Source organism: Accipiter gentilis, chromosome 20 (assembly GCF_929443795.1).
Source record: "Accipiter gentilis chromosome 20, bAccGen1.1, whole genome shotgun sequence".
In the NCBI taxonomy this organism is placed as follows: Eukaryota; Metazoa; Chordata; class Aves; order Accipitriformes; family Accipitridae; genus Astur; species Astur gentilis.
In genome coordinates, this window is record NC_064899.1 from 15323959 (window position 1) to 15346638 (window position 22680).

General features: G+C 38.8%; 1 protein-coding gene across 4 annotated transcripts in view; it reads right to left on the bottom strand.

The window, feature by feature from the left end:
- Nucleotides 1-1798: 1798 nt before the first annotated feature.
- LYRM4 (LYR motif containing 4) overlaps nucleotides 1799-22680 on the bottom strand; it is a 91549-nt gene continuing 70667 nt past the window's right edge. For 3 of the 4 annotated variants that reach the window (XR_007508918.1, XM_049823820.1, XM_049823818.1), the window contains one exon: nucleotides 1799-2166. Coding sequence is in view for 2 of the 4 variants with exons in the window: in XM_049823820.1 (XP_049679777.1) it covers nucleotides 2010-2166 (157 nt within the window). In the remaining 2 variants the exon portion in view is untranslated. The other variant, XR_007508920.1, reaches the window with a different exon arrangement.

Sequence of the window (22680 nt, forward strand, 5' to 3'; positions counted from 1 at the left end):
ACAGCATGTACCATCCTACAGCTGTATTCCTCTTGGAAACAACGATAAAGAACTTCACTGTAAAGGTACCGGTATTTTGGAAGAAATGATTATGTATTGAAAGGGCCTCTATTTGAAAACAAACTTATTTTTTTGTGAACTTAGATTTAAATAGTAAAAATGTTACCGATGGAGTTGTTGTTCTTTATAAATTAGGGCTACACTGTTTATAAGAATGTTTATTTTGTTTCCTAGCATACCTTCTCAGATCTTGAAAAGGTATGCAGTGCTTGTTCCAGTAATTAAGCTGTTTTAAACAAGGATTTTGCATGTACCATTTTAGGGACCAAGTTCCTTAGAGTATAAAACTGGCAGCCCTTCCAAGCCTGTGTCCTCTGAAAGTATAAGATGTTATTACATTTCTTTGAGTTCACTGGAAGCTTAAATAGTAATCAAAGCTTTCTTCCCATACACTTTTGCCATTAACTTTAGCACACTTAATTATCCAGTTGTGAATGTGAAGATTTAAAATACAGAATCTAACATATTGTACCTATTAGAATAATTCAATTCCATTTTAATAAAAGGGTCACTAAAAGCAATTTACATTGCAATACTTACACACCTAGTAAGAGGAGAATTATTACTGTATTTGCCTTTTATTTGAAAGTGAGAATGAGGCTGTATTTGTAGTCTCAGGTAGTCACAGTATCTTATTCTGTACACTATATTGTTAAGGGAATGCATTGCTAAACATTTCAATCTAACTGGACAAAATTATAAAATTCACTTTAAATGGTAGTGAGGAATGGGAGTTTGTTCTTCATTAAACACTTTGTCTATCCTCTGCTTTAATAATGCTATCGCACAGCATGAACAATGCAAAACAATGGCAGTTCTAAAGAAAGGTGAATTTTGGGAAGCAAGAAAAATAAGGGGAGGCTTTTAAAGGTCACAGCACCATCGAACTAGTTTTGAGTTTCTGTTCCTCTTTAAAAATCCCACAACAATACTCACTCTGAAAAAAAGAGGAAGCTTTTTTTCTGTATGCCATTAAAAGAGCTTTGGACTCCTCAATTTTTCTGCAAATTCCTAATAGAAAACAAATTCAAGCGCAGCAATGTTTGCTTGCCTTTTTTTTTTAACATATTGTCTTAAGAGTGTTGATTATTCTACAGATTTAATAATAACCAATAAAATGCTATACTGAGTGTTCTGCTTTTGCTATGCAAAGCTTGCTGCCAGTTCATGACTTACAGCACTTGAGTTATTGTCATAGTTAGGTTCTTTTTCTTTTGCAAAATTCAGGAGCTTTGTGAAAAAGGGAAACCTTGCATAAAGTGATGTGGTGCTTTCTGCTAACAGCTGCACCTCAACAAATTTAGAAAAGGACTCGGGGGTGAAAATACATTTTAAAGCTCCCAAGCCTCGGTGATATAAGTCTTACATTCTGCTATTCTGATTCTGTTAATTGTTAAAAGTAGGATAAGACTGGTTATTAACTCTTGGAAACTAAAGAAAGAACTAGTGAAATTTTAATGTCACCTATTGAAATGTCATGGGATGCTCTTTAAAGAAATCACACAATGCAGTTTGTGATATTTCTAAGTATCAAGGTCCAGGAGATGAAATCTCTGTCCATCTCTGGTTTTAATACTTAAGATGAACTACGTATTTAGTCATTTAATTTGGATGCTGTACACTATAAAATGAAACAGGATCAATAAGAACTTAGTCTTAGTAACTGGGTGAGGGGTTTTAAATCTAACACATCTCTCGTGCGCAGTGAGAGACAAGATCATCAGCAGAATAATGTATCTGGTTGCAGGTAGTTTAATGAAGTTTTATTGTCAAAGTAGGGCAGGAACTATTCAATCATATGGGACATAGAAGCAAACAGGTTTCAAGACTACCTTACATACAATTATAAATCACAGCAATATATTTTAGAACATGTGAACCATTAAAAAGTAGTACTTTGGTTGCAAAAACTGAGTCTCTCAGGCATTTCTTCTGCTGAACAGAAAAGCTCAGACATGTGCAGTGAGTTTACGCATCTGTATGTGGCACTGTAGGATGCTGAAGATGGTCCAGTGTTGCTTCAGGATCAGAGACTTCTCATAGCTATGTGTTTCCTGGACTCTCAATAACCAATTTCTGCGTGGAATACAGTTGGCCAATGGTAACCTGAAATCAAACCACAATATCACAAAGCTGAAACTGGAAAGTAAACAGGTTATAATTTCAGCTTCACAAGAGAGATTAACACTCCCCCCCCTCCAAGAACTGAGTAGCCCATGTATTAAACTTTTTCATAATGACATTTTTCTTTCTATAAGCATTTTTTTGTAAATAATACTATTATCAGCCTAGACCTTGAGAAAAATAACCGGTACATAAAATATCTGCATATGTAAAATCTTGAAATAATGACATTGGGGAATACTGTTCAAAGGCTCATATTACAAGTTAACATTAGAAGTTACTACAGAGGAGAAGCAAACAGCCTGTATGTTTCGAAAAATGAAAAGATGAAAATAATGAAAAATAAAAAGATGGATATAGTCAGCAGGTATTTCTTATTATGCTTTTTGGGTGGAGAGCCTAAATATAAATTGCATGGTGTGGTATTGTTTTCCAGTTCCTTTGGAACCCTAATTTAATTTGGCTTACAAATGGTGAAAACAGTTATACAGTTAGTTCAGCACTAACATTATACACACGCTGGAACTGACCTCTCGTTCATGACATGGTATTCACACCTCATATATTTGTGCTTTCTAGTGCCATGAGGAAATGAAAACTGACAAAAATGCAACACTGATGCTTTGATTCCTCTTGTTCTTTAGTACTTTCTAGTCTGCACTGTAACATTGGTAAATCGTAGTCGGATGCGCCGTTGGCGTAGTCACACACAGCTCTTCGCTTAACAGTTGAGCTGTGGAAGGAAGAAGTTTCATGCAAGTAGGGTAATGTAAGCAGGAAAAGGTAACATTTATTTTGAAAGTATGAGTCTGGGAGTCCAATTTTTAATATCTGTTATGCCCTTTCTTGCCCCTACTTTCTCCCCAAGGCCTGGGTACACAGTAGCTCTGTGTCCTTTTCACACGCAAAAAAAGTTCATATATTTAATTATGGAATTAGGACAAAAAAGGCTAGATGCTTAATTACACTAAGCATGATATATTTAGTAGAATTTAATACCGCACAAACTAAGCCCGACAGCAAGTCAGGCTCTCAAAGTAGTAAAAAATTAGGGAAAGATATTTTTTGGCATTTTTCATTTACCATTTTTGAGGGGAAAAAAAATCTGGCAGCTCTTATATAAAAATTTCTCATCTATGCCCACACTCACATAAAATGTAAATAATATTGCCTTTTAGGAAATGGACTATTTCATCTTGATAAACAGCCTTGTCTGAAAGTTGTAACACATTGATTTTAATCTTGAAATATTTATTACAAGAGAGCATTTATGAGCCATTCTTGAAGGAACAGAAGTTCTCCTTGCCAACAAATACTTCCCTCTTTTGGCACTCTGAACTAAGTAACAGCATATGAACAACTCTGATTATTTTTGAAACTACTTATGAAGCATGTTGCGTACAGAATATTTAAAACAAAGGCCGTACACAACTGTGGCATGTGTTACCAACAGCAATTTTAAGCTGTCAACAAGTGTTACTTATCAAAGAGAACTCGCTGCTCTGGGTTATGTGGCAAGCTATACACTCTAGTTGCTGCCTTACCACAAACCATGCTGTAGTACTTAATTTTTGTATACTGTGTTTTGGAGCCCAAAGAATCTTTAATCCTTTCCCACACAGTAGAGCAAATTTAATGGGAGGCTCAGAGGGATTACAAAAATGCTGAAACCTGAATTGCATTTTTTTTTCTCCACCAACTGGGGAGATAGATGAGGCTGAGTACGTGACTTCTCAGTCAATCATGTTCAGCCAGGGCTGATGGCTTTGCAGGAGAAAGGTACGAGCCGTTGTTTGCTGTCTCTGTGCCAAAAGGTGATTATTATCTACTGCAGTACCTCTTGACTCGAACGCAATAAAATCATAGATGTGTGTGTTGAGCTGCTTCCTTAGTAAACCACAGGCGTGCGCGCGTTTCAGCGAGCGCACAGCCACCAGTGCTGCGCTGTCTGCCTTTGCTGGGCTGCTGCAGCTTGTCTGCTCTGGTGCCTCCCTTCCAGAAGCTATGCCATGACATTTTAAGCTGAACTTTGAAACTTAAGGATTTTTTTAAACCATTTAGCCTTGAATTTCTAACATTATGAGCAAGCCTTTCCCATGCACTTTAGACAAAACAAATAGACCTTCCGTTTATAGCTGCTGAAAAATTCACATCTATAAACATCCACTGCCTCAGCAGAAGGACTGCACCGGTATTTACACACTGACACTCATTAACCCTCTGAATCAGAACAGCCTTCTTACAGTATCCTCACCTATGTTAAGTCTAAAGAAAGCACTTAAGCAGCAAGCATTGCTGTCAATCATTCTCCCAAATTAAAGGCTTAAGTGGCTATCTGTTGTGTTCTTTTTTTCCATCATCTGTCTTTGTAGCTTGTACTCTGCATGCCATTTACTCTTCTGGTAGGCGGCTGGAAGCCAGTGCATAGGTCAGTGTCAGGGTATTTTCATTAATCACAGGAAGCTTTTGTGGAAAAAGCCTCTACCATTTTCTCAGCAACTTTGTTACCCAGAGTTTATTTACCTCTGTAAGGTAACACATGGCAATTAAATTCTGCAGGAAAGAATGCACAATAAAGAACGACTTTGTCATCAGGAGAAGACAATAAATAGAAATAAAAAGGCTGCTTTTCAGATCTTACTGAATTATTCGATGTTTAAATTCTGCCTGCAAAATTACGTACTTTAAAAATGTCTGACAAGTCCAACCCTCAAAACCTGACAATTTGTCCTTGTTCAAAGATTTAGTACAAGTCTATAGGGTCAGCTTTTTCTTGTGAACTTCAAAAACTTAATCTTGCCTTCCATCTGAATCCAGGAAAAGACTTAGAGTTTCAGAATAGGATTTATCACAACAAAAGGGGAAAAAGAAATTACTGAACAGTAAGCACTGGTCCATCCTGTATCCCAACCACCATTCTCTGGTTATTGGGTTTGTGTGTTCATATGGAAACAGTACTTTTCCTTGCTCGTGGCTGGCAGCAGCAATCATGGGGAGAAGCCACTTCACAGAATCTTTCACCACTATTGGGAAAAAAGCAAGTAGGCGAGGTTTTCCCCAGATAACAGAATATCAGGGATGTATATAAGGAGGTGCAGTAAGAACTAAATAATAGAATTAAATATTGAAAAAAATCCCAACATCCTGAAGACATTAGAAGAACACGCTAGCACCCTAAAAATCCAGCAATTCCAGTCAAATTGCCAGCTTTGAACTCTGTCCTCTCAAATGGCCTATGAGTGGGCAGTGCCTGACTCTGAGGGGCACCCGTGGCTGGTGAGCAGGTTATGCGTAGCTTCCATGCCAAGCCATGCGACGGATACAACTGCAACGGGACAGTGGTGACCTGGCAGGTAGCCTAAATCCTAGGGGCTGCCTTCCTATCCAACACAGCCAGTGGAGTAGATCCTGCAGACCCATTGCCACTGCTTGCAAAATACTACTAGAAGATCATCTTCAGCTTTTGAACACATGGGGCATCTCTTGTGGGTTTTATCCGTATGAAGATTTTACTTTGCAGCTCAGAGTTGAGGTAGAAGTTACCGCTCCTATTTCTGCAGGGCTGAAAATAAGGTGACCGGGTTTTAAATTTTTTTCTAATTTGCCTCGGTCATTTTAAAGTGCATCGTTCTGCTCTGAAAAGTACGATGGCATCTTGTCTTGACAGCTCTGTATATATTCAAAATGTCTGTCCACTTTAATAACCACCACATTTTTCCCTCCTTAGTTGTGTTGACTCTGCAGTACAAAGGTGGCCAGCCATCTCTTTCTCCCACGTGCTTTACAGAATTGTAATTGCGTGGTGAATAACCTGTGAGCTCTAACAAATCCTGCTGAGCGCTGCTGAAGATACTTCTTCTCACTGTCACCAAACTACTCATCATTATCTTTCTGCCAAACCTGACAATCTCCAAACTACTAGCTCCCTTCTTGGGTGAGGTCTCACTGACAAATTTCAATGTGAATGCCGTAAAATTACTTAGGTAAGTAGCTAGGCAGCAGACCTGAGGAAAGGTGATGTCCAGAAGGAAAAGGCAATGTACAGCCAAAGCGTACGCCCACACGGGTGGATCTGAAGAAGGATGCCCACAGCTTCAGTAAACAAATGCAAAGTCACAATGACAAGAAATCTGGCTTGTAGTATCTCTTAGCAGGATGGACACATGAGAAAGACAATTTAGGTCTCAGCCCTTGAATGAATCTTAGCACCTTGCACAGCTGGTGACATATCTTGATTGAGTTTCCCAGCACACAAAAACATCATCTTCCTAATTGCAATCAGGGTTATGTTCTTATGTAAATCAATGCAATATGACTACAGACCCTCGCAACGGTACTTTTACCATCGCTTTCTAAGCTGAGTCAATATAAGAGTCGTACGGAGGAGTTTCTCTTCTCTGTCCCTTCTATGTCTCATCCCATTTGAAACACAAATAACAAAATTAACAGTGTTTGTTTATTTAATAACTCTCCCGTCATTTAAATACAGTTTCTGAAGCAACCTCTAGGAGGCAATTTTCTGCCCTCAAAGGCAAACCAACTCCTGGGGGTTTTTCATGCAACTGTTAATTTTTTGATGGTAGACAAAAGCAGGAGCAGCCTAACAGGACATGGTGCAACACTCTTACTCTATGTAGAATCACTTCATTGGTAAAGACAAGGCCTGCCTGAACACATAAAAGTGCCACCACAGCACAGGAATATGAAAGCATCGTTAGACAGCAATTCCTTTAGCTCTCAATTATTTAAAAATTGATTTCCTGAGAGGGTCATCACAGAGAAGTAAAAAATGTTTCTTGTTTTTCTTAAAGAAATGCAGATAACTGAGGTTGATGCATTACAGATGGTTTTACATATTAAACACATTTACATATATAAAATATATATAGGCTGTTATATATATACAAATGCATAAATATATATAAAAATTATTAAAACCCCAATCTCTATAGAAACATAGCCATCTTCTCTCTTTTGTTGAAAATTTGCTTGCAAGGAAGAAAAGGTCACCTTATTACAGCCAGGGATCACATATAAATATATGTGTTTTCATGGGTCTTTATTATGGAGAAAAAGGAAAAGGTCCTGTTTATGTATATATCTATACCATACACACTCATTATATATATATTTATGTATATTAAATCAGATTGGTTTGTCCTGTTGCACCTGGGAAGTTGACAGGTTTATCTCACAGGCACACTGCTGAATCTTAACTGGGAAGAAAACTCCCCGATGACAGTGCAGTCATATTGCACATACTGCTGCTAATCTTGGCCTTTAACACCATATGAAGAAGTTGCCCATTCCTGTTTTCTTGCACTATGATTATAAAATGCATATTAAGTGAATGCTGACAAGAACAGAAATGTACAAGAATAATGATTACTTTTAAGAGCCAGCAACAGTGGTGTAAGTTGTTTACCTGCTATTTTTCCTGTTGGATGATGCCAACCAATTTGCAATCCTATTGCAAATTTAAGTGAAGTAGTTATTGTCTTTAAGAAGCATTATCTTTTTTTTCCCCACACCCAAAATCAGATATGCTATATACAGCACACTTTATAAGTATTTTTCATAATAACTAAAGCCAGTTTAATGTTTTTTAAATGAATATAGACAGCAACTTTTAAAATTATCTTGTATTGCAATAATAAACACACCGATGTGGTACACAGCAACTTAAAAAATTTAAACGGAACCAAAAACTCATCAATAACTTCAGTGCTTTGCCAAATCTTTATGTTGATATTAAATGCTGTAGCAGCAGCCTTATTTATTTTTGCTTAGGAAAGAATGTTGAAAAACTGCATTTGGGCCCTTAAATACATCAGTTATTCCAGTTCTTCAGAGCTGGAATCAATATGAAAAAAAAAAAAAAAGATTTTAGAGACATTTCCCTTATTTTCAGTGATTCCATTTGTCTACACAGGAATGGGAAAGGAAGTGAAGGAAAGCACAGAGCTGAGAAGTTAGAACTATTGTATATGTTACTTCCGCCTGTGTTTTGCAAATGCTGTTTTCTTTGCTCCTTTGTGGCAAAAACATCTTCTGCAGCCACAGCTACATGAAGCTTTTGAAAAAGCAGGAAAAATTAATTTATAGCTACCATTTGTCTGGCTTTCACTAAGTAGGAAGGTGTGAAGTAAAGTAAACCAGGCGAGAATTTATCTGAAAGTTATTTCTCTTAACAATGATAAATTATGTAATTTTATTAGAACCTTATGTACTGCATCTTGGTACACCTTTATTCAGCCTATCAGAAGCAGGATGGCATATTTATTTAATGCTTTTATTAATTTATTCTGTGAGTCTCCCTGAAGAGATACTCTTCACTGAAAAGAGCAGAGAATCATATCTAATCCAGCAACGATTAACGCATAAAATACTGTAAACACATACACTCATGTGTATTTGTATATGATCATCTACAATAGCGAGGGATTCTTCTTTTTAAATGTTGATTATTTCTCAGTTAAGGGAGCCTCGTTTTTTAAATTATACAAACATGCTACTATCCTTACAGACAACTTGGGCGTGACAGACACGGCCTTTGCTCCAAATAGCTACACACTTGACATTGCTTGAAATAACAAGTAAGGGTCCTCAACAAAGAAAGAAAAACATCGGAAAGCCAAGTGGACAAGATCACGTGGTCCTTCAGTAAAGTCACACCGTTTCACTTCTCTCATTTCCTGCAAGCCTCGGCCTACAGAAGAAAAGGAGTGTGACAAGGAAAATGGCATTTTAAAAGTACGCGGGGCCCAACAGCTGATGGCACGGGCAGCAGCCTGCTGCAAAGGGGAAGAAGCATCCCTCTGCTGCTGCAAAGGTAACCTTAAAAAGATGTCAGACAGCAGGTCACAGCAAAGCAAGCAGTGACTGATTCTGGGCTTAAACAGCCAGGTGAAGGTTTGGTACAACACACATCCAAGGAGGAAGCAGATCTGCAGCGGTAACACTGACCCGGCGTGATCTTTGCGTGCTTTCCGCATCCTGGCAATCTCCAGGCTCCTGCCTCTCTTCTCTTCCTACTTGTTACCTGCTGACGTATTTCAGCAGCTTCCCAATTCTCTCTCGTTTACATATAAAACCTCTACCACCACAGAGCAGCTCAAACTCTTCGGAAAGCCAAACACAGAAGAATTAGATTTTCTAAAGAGTCAGTCCCACGCGGGTAAAGGGGAGAAACTTAATATAGTCTGATCTCTTCTCAACATAGCATGCAGAAGAGAAAAATCACTCGGTTAAGATGCTGAGTGTGGCAAGGAAAGGAATACAAAACATTAGTATTTGAAAATACAGAGACAAAGACCTGGATAACATTGTGCTGAGTATGGTATAACAGGTACTCTAGTAATGCTGAGACATTTGGTATGTAAATGCCCAAACCATTCACAGAGGACCCTATGTTTTGTAGCAACTACATAAGCAGAATTCATCAAAGCCAGTGGGAGTGCCTGCCTTACTTTTGTCAGTAACAGCCACTGCCACAAAACACACATTCTGCACTATGTCCAGGAAAATACTGTAATGTTTGCGTATCACAGATAAACCTAACTCCACAATACATACAAAGACTACATCGTCATTATAAAAGGAAAGTATTTCACTCTTCAGTGTCCTCTTGGATCACTAATTGAGAGACACTTTTAGAATGAAACACTGAAGAAAATTTAGTCCTTACAGACTGGTATAAAAAAAAAGAATAAACATGCTTACTGAGAAGTGTGATAAAGTAATTTCGTAGCACTAATAGGCTTTCATACTATGAACTACTGCAGAACTAAAATAAGCTGCCACTTTATGCTCAACAACAGTCATAATCTAAAGAACACCTTTTGCAACATTTGTATTTGAAGTCAGATGCTAGAAATGCAATGTACTGAAAGAATCAACTTTACCTCACTTCTCATGTAAACTGGAGAACGTGGCTGCTGGGAAGAGCTGCAGAGCAGTTACGCAAGGATATATATGGCATGTTTGTAGGTTAATGTCTTTCAGAAAATTACTTATCCACCTGTGCCCTCCCCCCTTTTTTTAATACAGCACATCACCTTCTACATTCATCCTCCCTTCTAGTTCCAGAAAATTTCTGCAAAATTTCTGATTTTGTCCCAAACTACTAGAACTTAGAGAAAGTTCCAGAGACAGCAAATGGCACATGGACTTTCTGTGGTTTTAACTAAGAATTACCTGTCCAAATGATGATTGTCTAAAGCCTTGAAAAGCTTTCATGCTTTATCATCACCATATTTTTTAAGTGAGCAATATAAAGTAAATGCAAGGCATCAAAGTACGTGCATTGGGAAAGGCTGATCTTCATGACCTAAGACATCTTGAGACAGCAGGTACCAAAGTACTAAGGACTGAAAAGCAAGACTGGCTGGCTGTAGTTCTGGGAGAATGCGTCTGAGGGTCTATGTGCAAGAAACATGCCAGAGAAGATGTCGGAGCTCACCCAGATCACAAGTAGTTCAGGAGCGTGCAAGCCCAGCGTGGCGAGAACAGCCAAAGTCAATGGTTCTTCAATGAAGAAAATGCTGTCAGTGCCGCGGCACAAGGCAATCCAGATTGCTCTAAAAAATGTGTTTGGTCTGGCAGCATGGAAACCTCGGTCACCTGCTGCCTTTGAAGCCAGCAGCTATTCTGATCCCAGCCGGGCCTGCGCTTGCTTCCATGCAAAGTTCATACCTGTGGTATCTTACATGACACAATAGTCACCGATGCACATTTGCTACAGTTCCACCTTGATTTTTATAAACAAGAAGTTTTCACAGTATCTGCAGTACCAAAGCATGTGACTGCATGTACACCTACAGTAGTAACTCCATCAGACAACTGGTAAACAAGTACACAACATGTATTATGCTTGAGGACTCTCCAGTGGGAGCTGAGGGGACACTTCTCCTTGCAGGTTCCTGCCCAATATTTTGCAGAAAGTATATACACGTAGCAGAAATACAGAGAGGTATAGTTACTCTCAGAGCTCAGATCTTAGATTACCTGCTTAAACAAAAGAATTAACTGTAACTAATAGGAAAACTGCAGCACTTAAGACAGGTTCGCACAATCACCTACTAGAGAAAGATGCACCAAATAAGGCAAATATTCTTCCTTTCAAGCAGAACATACTTGTGTACACCTGGAAAGGCTATACATTATTTAACTAAATAAACTTGGATATGTGTTTTTATTTATTCTGAATCTTATCCAAAACACCAAACATAAGATGACTCAAAACTGTAATACTGTTTAACCTAGCAATTTAAATTTTCTGTTTTGTTAATGGCCTTTGAGCCCCAAGAACATTTTTTTAAAAATGCATTTTTATCTGCTACTGAAGGTATATTTTGGGAGGTGAAAGACACAGTGAGCTGCTGAATTTTTACGTGAATGGATGTTAGCCACAGTTAAGTTATTTGGTGGTGATATGCCTGCTTCAAGACTCCAGACTGTCGTCTTCGAGATTCCTAGTGCTGGTTACAGGAAGGCACCAGGTACACTGCATTTTGTAAAACCCCCAGATGCTTTAATACTATTTTAAAGTAACAAGGCCTTTCAGCATTTTGAGAATTAAAAAAAAAAAAAAGTCAATCCTGTAACATACACATTTTTCCAAGACACAAGCCACAGAGAAATTCCTTTTCTTCCTATCTTTCAAGAAGGCTAAGCCCAAGGATTAAATTTAGTTTTATATGAGGAACAATTTACTTTAAGGTTCCATTACGTCTCTTTCTCTGCACTGATGTTACCTTACACACACCTTAGATGTGATTACAGGCTGAGCTTTTGTCTGTGTACATTCAAATTACAAAATTAAATTGGAAAGAGCAGAAATAACTAACTGAATTTATCTTCAGAAAATACATCTGTATTTCCTGAAGATAAATTCTTTATTGGATGTTTTTGATTCAATCTGTATCTTCACCCAGAAAGGAGCACCCCCATCTATGTAAATTCTTACATGTCAAGTCCCTATTGCAGCGTCTAGCTGATCTGTAAGTGAATAAGGAAAGGAAAGTTTTTATTTTTCTGCATGAAGAAGACTTCCTTTTTTGGCAAAATTCTAACAGATTACTAAGCTACAGTCATCTGTTCCTGACAGAATCACAAAGATAATTTCCTTGTTTATCTGACTTTCTGTGATGGAAGATATCCAAGGATTTTTTTTTTTCCTGCTTAGCTGTCATTCTGGGTTTAGTATCTTCAAATCCCACACCTGAAAGTGACCCAAGCTTCAAAGAGGTTTTTTTCTGGTTTTTTTCCCCCTCTTTTTGAAGAGTTCCAGTGAAAGCCGTACAACACACACCAACATCCTTGCTCTCACATCCCCAGGGGAAGAAACACAGTCCCTTTAGCTCTTGGGAATCAAAGGCATCAGCATTTGGAATTTCAGCTGGAAAAAAGCGTTGCCTGGACCATCACCACTCTTCAAAAACCTGAGTAGGGAGCAGATGAGAAGAAAGGACATTGATCTTTTAGGACTGAGAATGGATTTGTTGAATTTCAGTCAAGCTTTGTGACTGTGAGTTGTCACTTGCTGTCCATTGTACCATGGACACCCTGAGATCAATTCTCTGGCTCAGCTCAGTTTCCAAACCAACACCCCAGTCAAAAAACGTGACTCCGATCTACTTTATTAAGCAGCCTCTGTGGAGCCGTAACTGCAAACAGAGTGAACCACTCTACTCCGGGTGAAGGCAGGTGGACTTCTGCCTTCCTACAGCCTCTCCCCCAGGGCAGGAATCGCTACCCCTGCCTCTCAGCACCGAGGCAAACGCCGCTTGCAGCACCGCACCGAGCTGAATCCAAGCCCTCGTGCTCGCACCTGCCCAAGTTTAGGCCAGCGTGCTGCCATCAAACCGCTCTCTGGCCTGCGAGCTCATGCTCAGCCAGTTCCATACACAAATGAGTTAATTTCCCAGTGCTCCTCAGCTCAGCCCTTTTTACAAACACTAAGAATTAACAAGGTAGAAAATAATTATTTGCAAACCCTCCAGCTTTTGAGCAGGAGATATCTGTGTTTGTGTGGATATGGGATACAGCTTACATTAACTTGTTTAATTTGAATAAACTATAGCAGCACTTTTTTCTTTTTTTTTTTTGGCAAAGATAAATTACTGGGTTTAGCACAACTGGTAAGAGCTAATTCTGTACAAAGAGTTCTTGTCAGTAGTGTGGGTGGCAAAACACTTTCAGCATCTGGCTTAATTAGTTCTTCCTTCCTTGCAATAGCACAGGGCAGTTCGCAGAAGGAAAAAAAAAAAAGTGATTGTAACAGAAGATGTGATATAAAATACTGCTGTTTGCTCTTCTGGTTTTGTCAATTCTCCCTTCTTTAATGTCACACTAAATGGAGGCTTGCCCTGCTATTTCCTAGCACAGATAACCATTAGGGGTGAGAGGTTAGCACTTATTTCAAATACAGGCAGGGAGTAACCTCTGTTCCTCCACACAGGATGGAGTAGAGCATTCCTTAAACAAAACACTCCAGCCAAAACCAAACAGCACAGCAATGGGAGCGCCACAGAGGGCTTTCCCCTCTGCAGACTTACCATATGGCTTGTGGGTGGCTTCTTTAGCAAGGACTGGGAAGCCTGAGCTGCTAACGAGACCCGCTCCCCAGTGCAACCTCTCTGACACAGATCATTTATATGACAAAAAACAACACGGGTGCCAAGTACAATCATTTCAGCTTCACTGCTCCCAGCGTACAGCACACCAACTGCAGTGTAATAAACCACCGCCACAAACAAGCACTAACTTTAACACACAGACACCTTCCTTTCCATACGAGCTGGCCAAAAGCACTCAGGCTCTTCCACCAGCACACACGTGGACGTGCAAATGCTCCGCAGCTGTCAGCAAGACACAGCTCCTACCAGATAAAAACTGGGCTTGCAAGATCCACTTGACCTTCTGAATGTCAGTGAGATAGAGGGTGAAAGGCCAGGAAGGGCACACATGTTTGTATTTACTTTCATTACAGGCCATTTCAGAAACAGATGGAAATTTTTCCTAGCTGTTTTCTTTTGAATAATGACTCTGGAGCTGTACTTGAGCGAGTTACAAATCTATTTAAAAAACAATCCAAAGTGTTACAAACCATTACCAATGTTTCTCTGTCTCCTAACTAGGCTGAAAAAAAGGCAGGATTATGAAAAATTTCTGTTAGGAAAAACTGAACATGCAGGGAAAACCAAATTAAAACTGAAGGAGTGTTTTATGAAGACAAACAAACTAACCAATTAATGAGGAAACTCTCCAGGTATCTTCAAGAAAGAGCAGGCAGTGAAACTGCAAATAACAGTGTTTACCTGTACCTACAGTTCCTGTTTCTTCGGGAAATTATTTTTGTATTTGCCCATTCATTTCTTTTGGCAGCAAGCAGAAGACAGGGGATTACTCCTATAGATAGTATTATTAGGCAGACTGATTAAAACCAAGAACCAATCAAAACTTCTTAGAACTGCTCACTGCTTATTTACGGTATGAGCAGCCTGATACTGAGAATAATATTTTCTAATACATGCCTCTCCATAGTTGTTAGGAAGCCCATGGAATTTTGTCCTCGGAAGGTTGTTGATGAATCTTGAAAAGACTGTTTAAACACACGTCGGGGTGGGGGGGGGGGAGGAGACAATTAAGGGGAATATATTGAATCTAGGAATTTGTCAGTCAAGAACCCTGTCAGAAATAATTTCTAAGACAACACTTCCCACTTTTTGTGGCTTGACAGCTTACATATTTCTTCATTTTCTTTCCATTTATCCGTATAACATTGAAACAAAAAGGAGAACTGACTGACTATAGACAGAAGACAGTGAAGCTACTTGCACAAAAGCTACCCTGAGGGACATAAATGGAAAGCAGAGATTCCTTCATCATCTTTCAGTACTAATCATCTCAGTTACTTTTAACAAAAGGAGAGCAAGATTAACTGGCAGATTAGAAATGATTCTTTAATATATGTAACGTATTATGTCCTTTAACATACATATGCATCCAAAAAATACTTTGCTTATTCTATGCCAGCTTGTTTATTTTGCTATTTAAAAATAATTTAATATAAACCTTACATATAAGCCTGCCTACAAAACAAAACCCCCTTTGTGGGGAAAAAAAAAAACAACGCAAAGAAGTGAGCCAGTAGATGGCATTGTGGCACTTCAAAAGACGTTCCAGAAAATTCCACTTAAAAAATATGCAAGCCTAAGTATTGTGTTTAACCACTTACTGCTTAACCAATGCAATATTTTGCTCCTGCTCAATGCTACACATGCACAACCGAATAAACAAAACCACACGATGTAGCTGCACTGTCATACTAGCCCTGAAACAAATCTCTGCTCTGGTTCCCAAATCCAATTAGCTCTGTATGCTAGATTTACAATCCCAGACTTGAAAAGATGATCCTTATTTGATGACTAAAGTCCCATGAGCCATGGCCATCAAGGGGATACTAGAAAAGATGTGATTAAGTTGCAAAATATTTCCTAAAAAGTAATCATACACAAGATCTTACAACCAATGCAGATGATACTATTTCCTGCCATACAGACACTACTGTGGAATAGATATTACCCCATAAAAATAAATTTCTGGACTATTTTATGAATACTCCTATTTTCTTTCAATTAAACTGCTGGTATGCCCTCACAGCTAGGGATGAGAAGACTGTAGCAACCCACCAGTTTCTTGTGCAAAACAGCAGTTCTCCATATTGCTAAACCCATGAAAACTTGAAAACATTTTGCAGAACTCAACGTACAGAAAAACTCAGGAATTTCAAGAATTATATTCTATACACAGGCAAACTTATTTAAACTGAAGTTAGAATTGCAACAATCAGTAGTTTATCCGCATGCTACTTTACAGATAAACCTGGTTTACCTTGACCAGCTCTGAGCAGGGGGTTGGACCAGAGATGATCAGAGACCCCCTTCCAGTCTCAGTTATTCTATAAGGCTTATATATCAATGCTCCTCATGGTATTAGTCTTTAAGAAAACGTCTAGTTTCACTGCGGTATTTGTTTCATCAGGAATTTCTCAAAGTCCTTGTATCATAACAAAAAAATTTCAAGATAGTGTTAATTGAGTCTGCCTAACTTAAGGGCTCTTAACTAAATTCAATAGTGCACTGTGAGTGTCCAGTTGCATATATTCATATTTTCTCCATGTCATTTCTAATAGAGCAAACTAGAGCAGTCTAGTCTTTCTGATGGAGAATTTCAACTTCCAAGTCTCTATTGCCTGATAGACTAATGCTTGGGTTAAGAAACAAGCAACCAAAACTTCATCCACAAATTAAAATAATAGCTCAAATATTTTTGCAAATTTAACACGTGCAAAACCACCATGGTCACTTGAACAAAGCTGTTTTTTGTATGTGGAAATTCCCTTTTAATTATAAGTACCTTTTAAAGACACAGAAGAATACAAGAAAAATGTTTCTTCCATCCCCTTATGAAGTTATGAGCATTACTGTGAATGTTTAAATATTAAAAATGAATGCCTCCTTTCTGGAATGGAGATTGTCAGGTTGGACTGGAGCACCCAGAATAGGGGAAACAGTTCCTTCCTCTTATCGTCACTTCTTTCTAAGTGATCCCATCTGTGGAGGTAGATGACAAATGTCACAAACCCCAAGGCATTTCAAAGAGAAAAGAATGGCATAAGAGAGAAGAGAACATAGGCACTGTGGTACCACATCAGTTCAAGGATCCATCTTTTCCAGTCTGTTGTCCCCACCACCGGCCACCAGCAGTTCCTCAGGGAAAGGGAACATGAATATGACAGACACGTATACATCCTTCTGCTGGAATGGCTCCTCTGCTTCCAGTGACCGCAAATTTTTGGCAACTTCAGGGCCATGTAGCCACAACCATACCACCATTTTAACAGACTTGATTAATTTGTCTGACCCCTGTTTGAACTCATCTACCTGCTGGCCTCCCCAGCATGCTGTGGCAATGAGTTCTACCATATATATGTGTGCTTTGCACTTGTTTTGAACTCTCAAGCTTGATGGCTAATCATTTTGCTTAGACCTTGTGAAACAGTAGAACCAGTAAAAAAAAGTAATTCTATTTTTATTTTCCTCAGAAATATTTTTCTCTTGGGAGAGCTTTCAAGTGATAAGTTCCTTATGGAAAGATTCCTTCCTTTGTGTACAAATATCCAGGTACCAGGAGGGAGGATAACAGCCTACACCAGAAATACTCAACCAATTGACATCCATGCGGTCAGCAGCAGAGAAAGCAAGACTAATAAGTGACATAATTTCTGAACAGGCTGCGAAAGCACCTCGATACCTGCAACCGATCCAACAGTAGAAACTGGTTCAAGTAGGAAAAGGTGACCTGCCTGACTGCTCTTACTATTATTAAGGCAGAGTCTTTCAGAGTGCCCACCTGCATCTAGTTACCTCACTCTGGTTCAGAAAGTCTACTGTATTTGAGTGGACGTTTGGAATAAATACAGCGTGACCTTGCGTGGTGAGCTCCAGAGTGTGGTGGCTCACAGGCAAAGGAAAGCATCCTTCAGCATCTTATTTATGGTGTCTATTTGGTCTTGTATCCTGTGAAGCTCGGTGCTGGGGACTGCCACAGAACCAGCAGGAAGATGATACTGGGTCACCCGATGGTTTTGCCTTCCAGGAATTTCACATGCAACTTAAAATTGTTACAGGCCTGTCTGGCCTGCACTGAACTGTGATTTGCAGGGGACACCACTTATGTGTCAGTGAGGAAAGAAATTTGGTTATTTTCTTGTGTTCATTGGTCACCTCTGCTATCATGAGAGTGCTTGATGAGGAAGGCAGTCTGACCCACACAAGACAGACACTTTTTGTGGCAAGATTTGGCCGTTTTGCCCTTGCAACTGCATCCATGGAACTTGATTTCCTCCCAAACACATCCAAGTGCTTGAACTTTTTGTCCTCTGGCATACTCGTAAACGTTGATTCTTCTCGTGCAGCCAGCGCTTCAACAGAATCAGAGTCGGAGCATATGCAAAAGCATTCCTACTCTGATAAAGCCACGTGGTATTTTCTCAACCCATTCAGTGGCTCCTGGTGTAGTGGCCACCACTGCTACTAAACAAGTCATGCTGTATCTGGTATTTGTTTGTTTTAGAAAATGGCAATTATAGCTAACCCCAAAGACAAGAGATTTTTTTGAAGATGGCTATTGTTTCAAAATCCACATGGTAAACAATTGGTATAAATTACTTCTGAATTTTTTTTAAATGGGCTTGGTGCTGATTTACCAGAGCTGAGGCCATTGTTTATCCCAGCACCAGTCAAACTGAGCAGTCAAAAGGGATTTTCTCAGATAATAAAAAAAATGGTGACAACTGTGGTTGCACCACAGGCTTTCATTGTTCTTCCAGACCAAAATTATAGTCAGAAAAAAACCACCTGCCCTTACTTGCACAGACATAAGGAAGATTAGTGGTAGACTTCATACTAACATAGTCTCTGAAGTTTTCCCCTGTTGTTTCACTGCTTACAGGACTGGTAACTATTTGTGAAAGAGCAACTTTCTAAACCATACCCACCTACAACCATGGAACATCTGGAGCAGGTGGGAAGCTCAGTCTTGCGGTTCCCTTAGGTTGAAGGCTCCCTACTGACAACATCTGTCCAGAAAGAGAAACAGACGGCCAACTTCTCCAGACTTCTCTGCCCACCTGACCTGATGTTCTTCACACCAGTCTTTTGGGAAGATTTAAAACAGGCTGATAAAATCCCCTGGGTAAATTAGAGAGTTAATTACATGACAATACTTCTCGGTCATAAACATTGGGCTTAATCACTGGAGCTCTCTACATACTTGCACTAAACAAAGCAGACCCATAGAAAATGCATTATCCTCAAGATACTACATTTGCTAATTTGCTGGACAATTCCAGGGTTAATTAACAACTTCTTGCCATTTCTGAAAGCAGTTTGACAGATTTTTCCAGGCACTCTGACACTGCCTACAGCAAATCTATGTGAGGTGCAATATCTACTGCTCACAAGAAAAAAGCAAAAGCTCTCAACTCAGCAAGAATTATGTTGCTTAAAAAATAAATAAAAAAAATAATCTTACAAACTGGTGCAGAGAATCTTCTCTACAAATCAGCATTTACAGACTAATATTTCTCACTTTGTTGCAAGCTCACAATCCAATCAATCATTACATTAAAATGTACCAGCAAGGAAAAAATATAAAGAAGTAGAGTTAGCCAATTAGGAATTTCTTTAAACTACAAGGATGCAAATCAAATTTAACTAATAAGTTAGATTTTTCTAATCTTGATTTTTGAGCATGTATCTTCTTCACTCTATAAACTCATTCTTTAACTGCATAATTAGTTATAGGAAAATTCTTTCAAGTGACATTTAAACCATTTTCCTAAGCCTAGTAGGCTTTTATGGTTATATGGTCTGCATTTGTGCTGGTAGTAACTTCTGAAGCCGCCAATTCACTTTTACAGCAGAGTAAAGACATTAAGTTCTCACAAGTTCCTACAGATACCTGGCAACCACCTACAGGAGAAAACCAAATTAATGGCTTCTCTGGAGGAAAGGCTACAGCTTAAGTGCAAGTCTCTCTGTTTAGCCACCAGAGAATCAATTTGGGAGAGGGAAGTTGGAAATGTTTCAACTACAGGGTATACAAGACCTTTTAAGTGATGAGAGAACCATGATAAATAAGCCACGAGACCCAACAACACAGAAAGGCAGATTTCCTAAATTTACATGTCCACAAACTGTCTTTTAAAAAAAAAAAAAAAAAGTTCAGACAGGACAGACCAGCAATCTACCACAAAATAAGGGAGGGTGTATTCAGACTCACTGCCGACTTCCAGGTGTTCCTCCTGCAGTGGCTAGGTACCTCATCACCTACCTTTCATTCCTGGCCCCCACTTCCAGTGCCAGCTAAAACTGCCTTCTGCTGAATGCAGGGTAAAAGCCACGCAATGTGATGGTCACAAACTGCAGTCACTGCTTTCCTGCAAAGTCACACTCTAGCTTGTCCCACGGGGTGGCAAATACCTGCCCACCTCTCTCATTTGGATACAAACCCTCTAACATGTATAAATTGGAAGCACCCACCAAAAGAGCTTGTATTTCAGCGTTACTTTCTCCCAGCTGATGTTAAGGGACATAAACTCAATTTTTTTCAGTCACAGAGGGAAATGTTGAATTGTTAAAGGATATTGTAAGAGACAGACTAAAACTTGCCCTAATTAGTACAGCCTGCCTGAGTCAATATGCAAGTGTTACGAAACTTCCCATGCAAACTGAGGAAGTTAATCTTAGAAACAGAAATTATAAATACTGTGCTTTCAACCAAAATACTTTTCCTCTGAACTTGTGATTAGGCAATTGTTTTAGGGAGAAACTTTCTCAGGAATATAGTGATAACACATTTATCATTTTCTGTGGCTTAGATGTTATTTGACGTAATTTCTCCTTGGGTCTCGCCTTCCTACCACCTACCTAAACTCTGATGCCTTAGTTCTGCAGTGATGCCAAGTTTCCTTCCATTACTCAGGCTATGAAGAACTACAGAACAACTCCTTAAGTCGTGGTCTAGTTAAAAAAGCACAGAGCAAAATAGTCTGAGTAGATGCAATGTTTGGCTTGGCTCGTGTTACATTAATAAGTTTTCTACTTTATGTTTTTATACCTGAATAGCGAATGAATGTTTTCTCAGTCTTTGTCTTGCTCTACTTTCCTTAAAAAAAAAGATGCAGCCCCTGCACACAACACAGCCTTGAAGTAACCCTGCCAAAGAGGTACCACTCTTACATTAAAGGATCTTGAGCAGTTCGTTCATGCAAGAATCTGGCGCAGGAGGAAAGCAAAGTCGGGTCACTCTGGATCTGACAGCGGATCTTAGCTTCTTAAGTATGGGTTTCTAAGGCTAAACTCAGTCAAATGCATTGAGTAAGATGATGGCGTTCAACAGCGTCCAGTGTCCCACCTGCAGTCACTAGTTTCCTGGTAAGGGAACTGGGGAAAGGGAAGCTCTTTCCTAACTTGATAGCAAACTATCACTTACAGGTCTGTTCAGTAACACCCTTTGAGAAGGCCAGAAGCAAGTACTAGTAGGCCACAGCTAATGTAAACAAATAAAACAAACCCAAAACCAAACGTTAGTCAATGTCAGACAAGAAGAAACCATCTTTTGGAGGATAAAAAGATACTGGCAGAAATTAGCAATAAATTAGAAATGATCCATTATTTTTGTAAAAGGCAAGAGGTTTCCATTTATTTCAAAACACAGTAAGACCCTTGAAGTCAGGCACCATTTAATACTAAGGTAAATGATGGGAAAGAAAACGCTACATATAAGTGCCCAGAATTTTAACACACTGCATTTGCTTTTATATCCATAAAGGACCATCTCTACACTGTTAAACTCTGAGAACATCATTTTTTACTGAATGTGTTTTGCTTCTGCTGTAAAAATGTAAGAAGGAAAAAAGTCCCTGGTATAGAGATTTGGTCTCTTTGTGCCAATAATGCTAGTCAATATTAGCATGTAAGTTTTTAATGATTCGCTATACTGTTTGATTATCCACTCCCCAAAACCACCTTAATTAGCAGAAATATTGATTTTACAGTGTTCAGTCCTACAAGCTTAAGAAATATGAGCCGATAAACTTAGTCCTGAATAATAAAAAATCAAACTGATATAGTAATAAAATTGTAACAAAGGGAAAATGTCTTCCTGCATCTAAATTGAGTTGCAGCAGATAACATTTTGAATAATTTTAGTTTGAATCCTGCTGAGGCAATCATTTATGGAGCGCTGCCTTGCCAAGCAAGTCACCAAGTGCTCCTTGAGAGGATATGATTGTACTGTTGCCACAAGGTACTGTCTGATTCAAAATATTCTCCCTGAAGTATAATAGAGTCATAGCACAAAGCAAACGGTGCCAAAGGTCTAGCTGACAAGCTTTTTCTATCAAGGAGGAAAGCTACCTGGTCCAAATTCTGTTTTTAAAAAGAATGACGGAAAGTTAGTGCTTTCTTCATTCAGCATACAAAAAAAAAATCCTGTCAACAAATTTTTCCAGATCTCTAGTTAATAAAAATAAACTTTCTCCTTCTCTTTTACATGAATGGGAAATTCTGAACATCTTTTTAGTCTTAGAAACCATAGCATAGTTACAGTTAATGGACATATGTTTAAAATAGCAAAAAGAACTCCACTCTTCATAACATTAACAGATAGACTAAAGTCTGAAGGGACGAGCATAATATGTCAATGTTACTTTCTCTTTTAAAGCAGCCACAGTATTGCCAGTAATTCCCACGATAAAGCTGTAACTATTTAAGCTACAGAACCTTCACTTCTTTTAAATTCTACATTTGCATGAGTGTATTTGAAATAAAATGTTAGCTACCTTCTATAATAAAAGATTAAACACTCTCATTAAATGCCCAGAACGATCATTTAATCCTGCCACTTCATGTTTTTGTAAAAAAA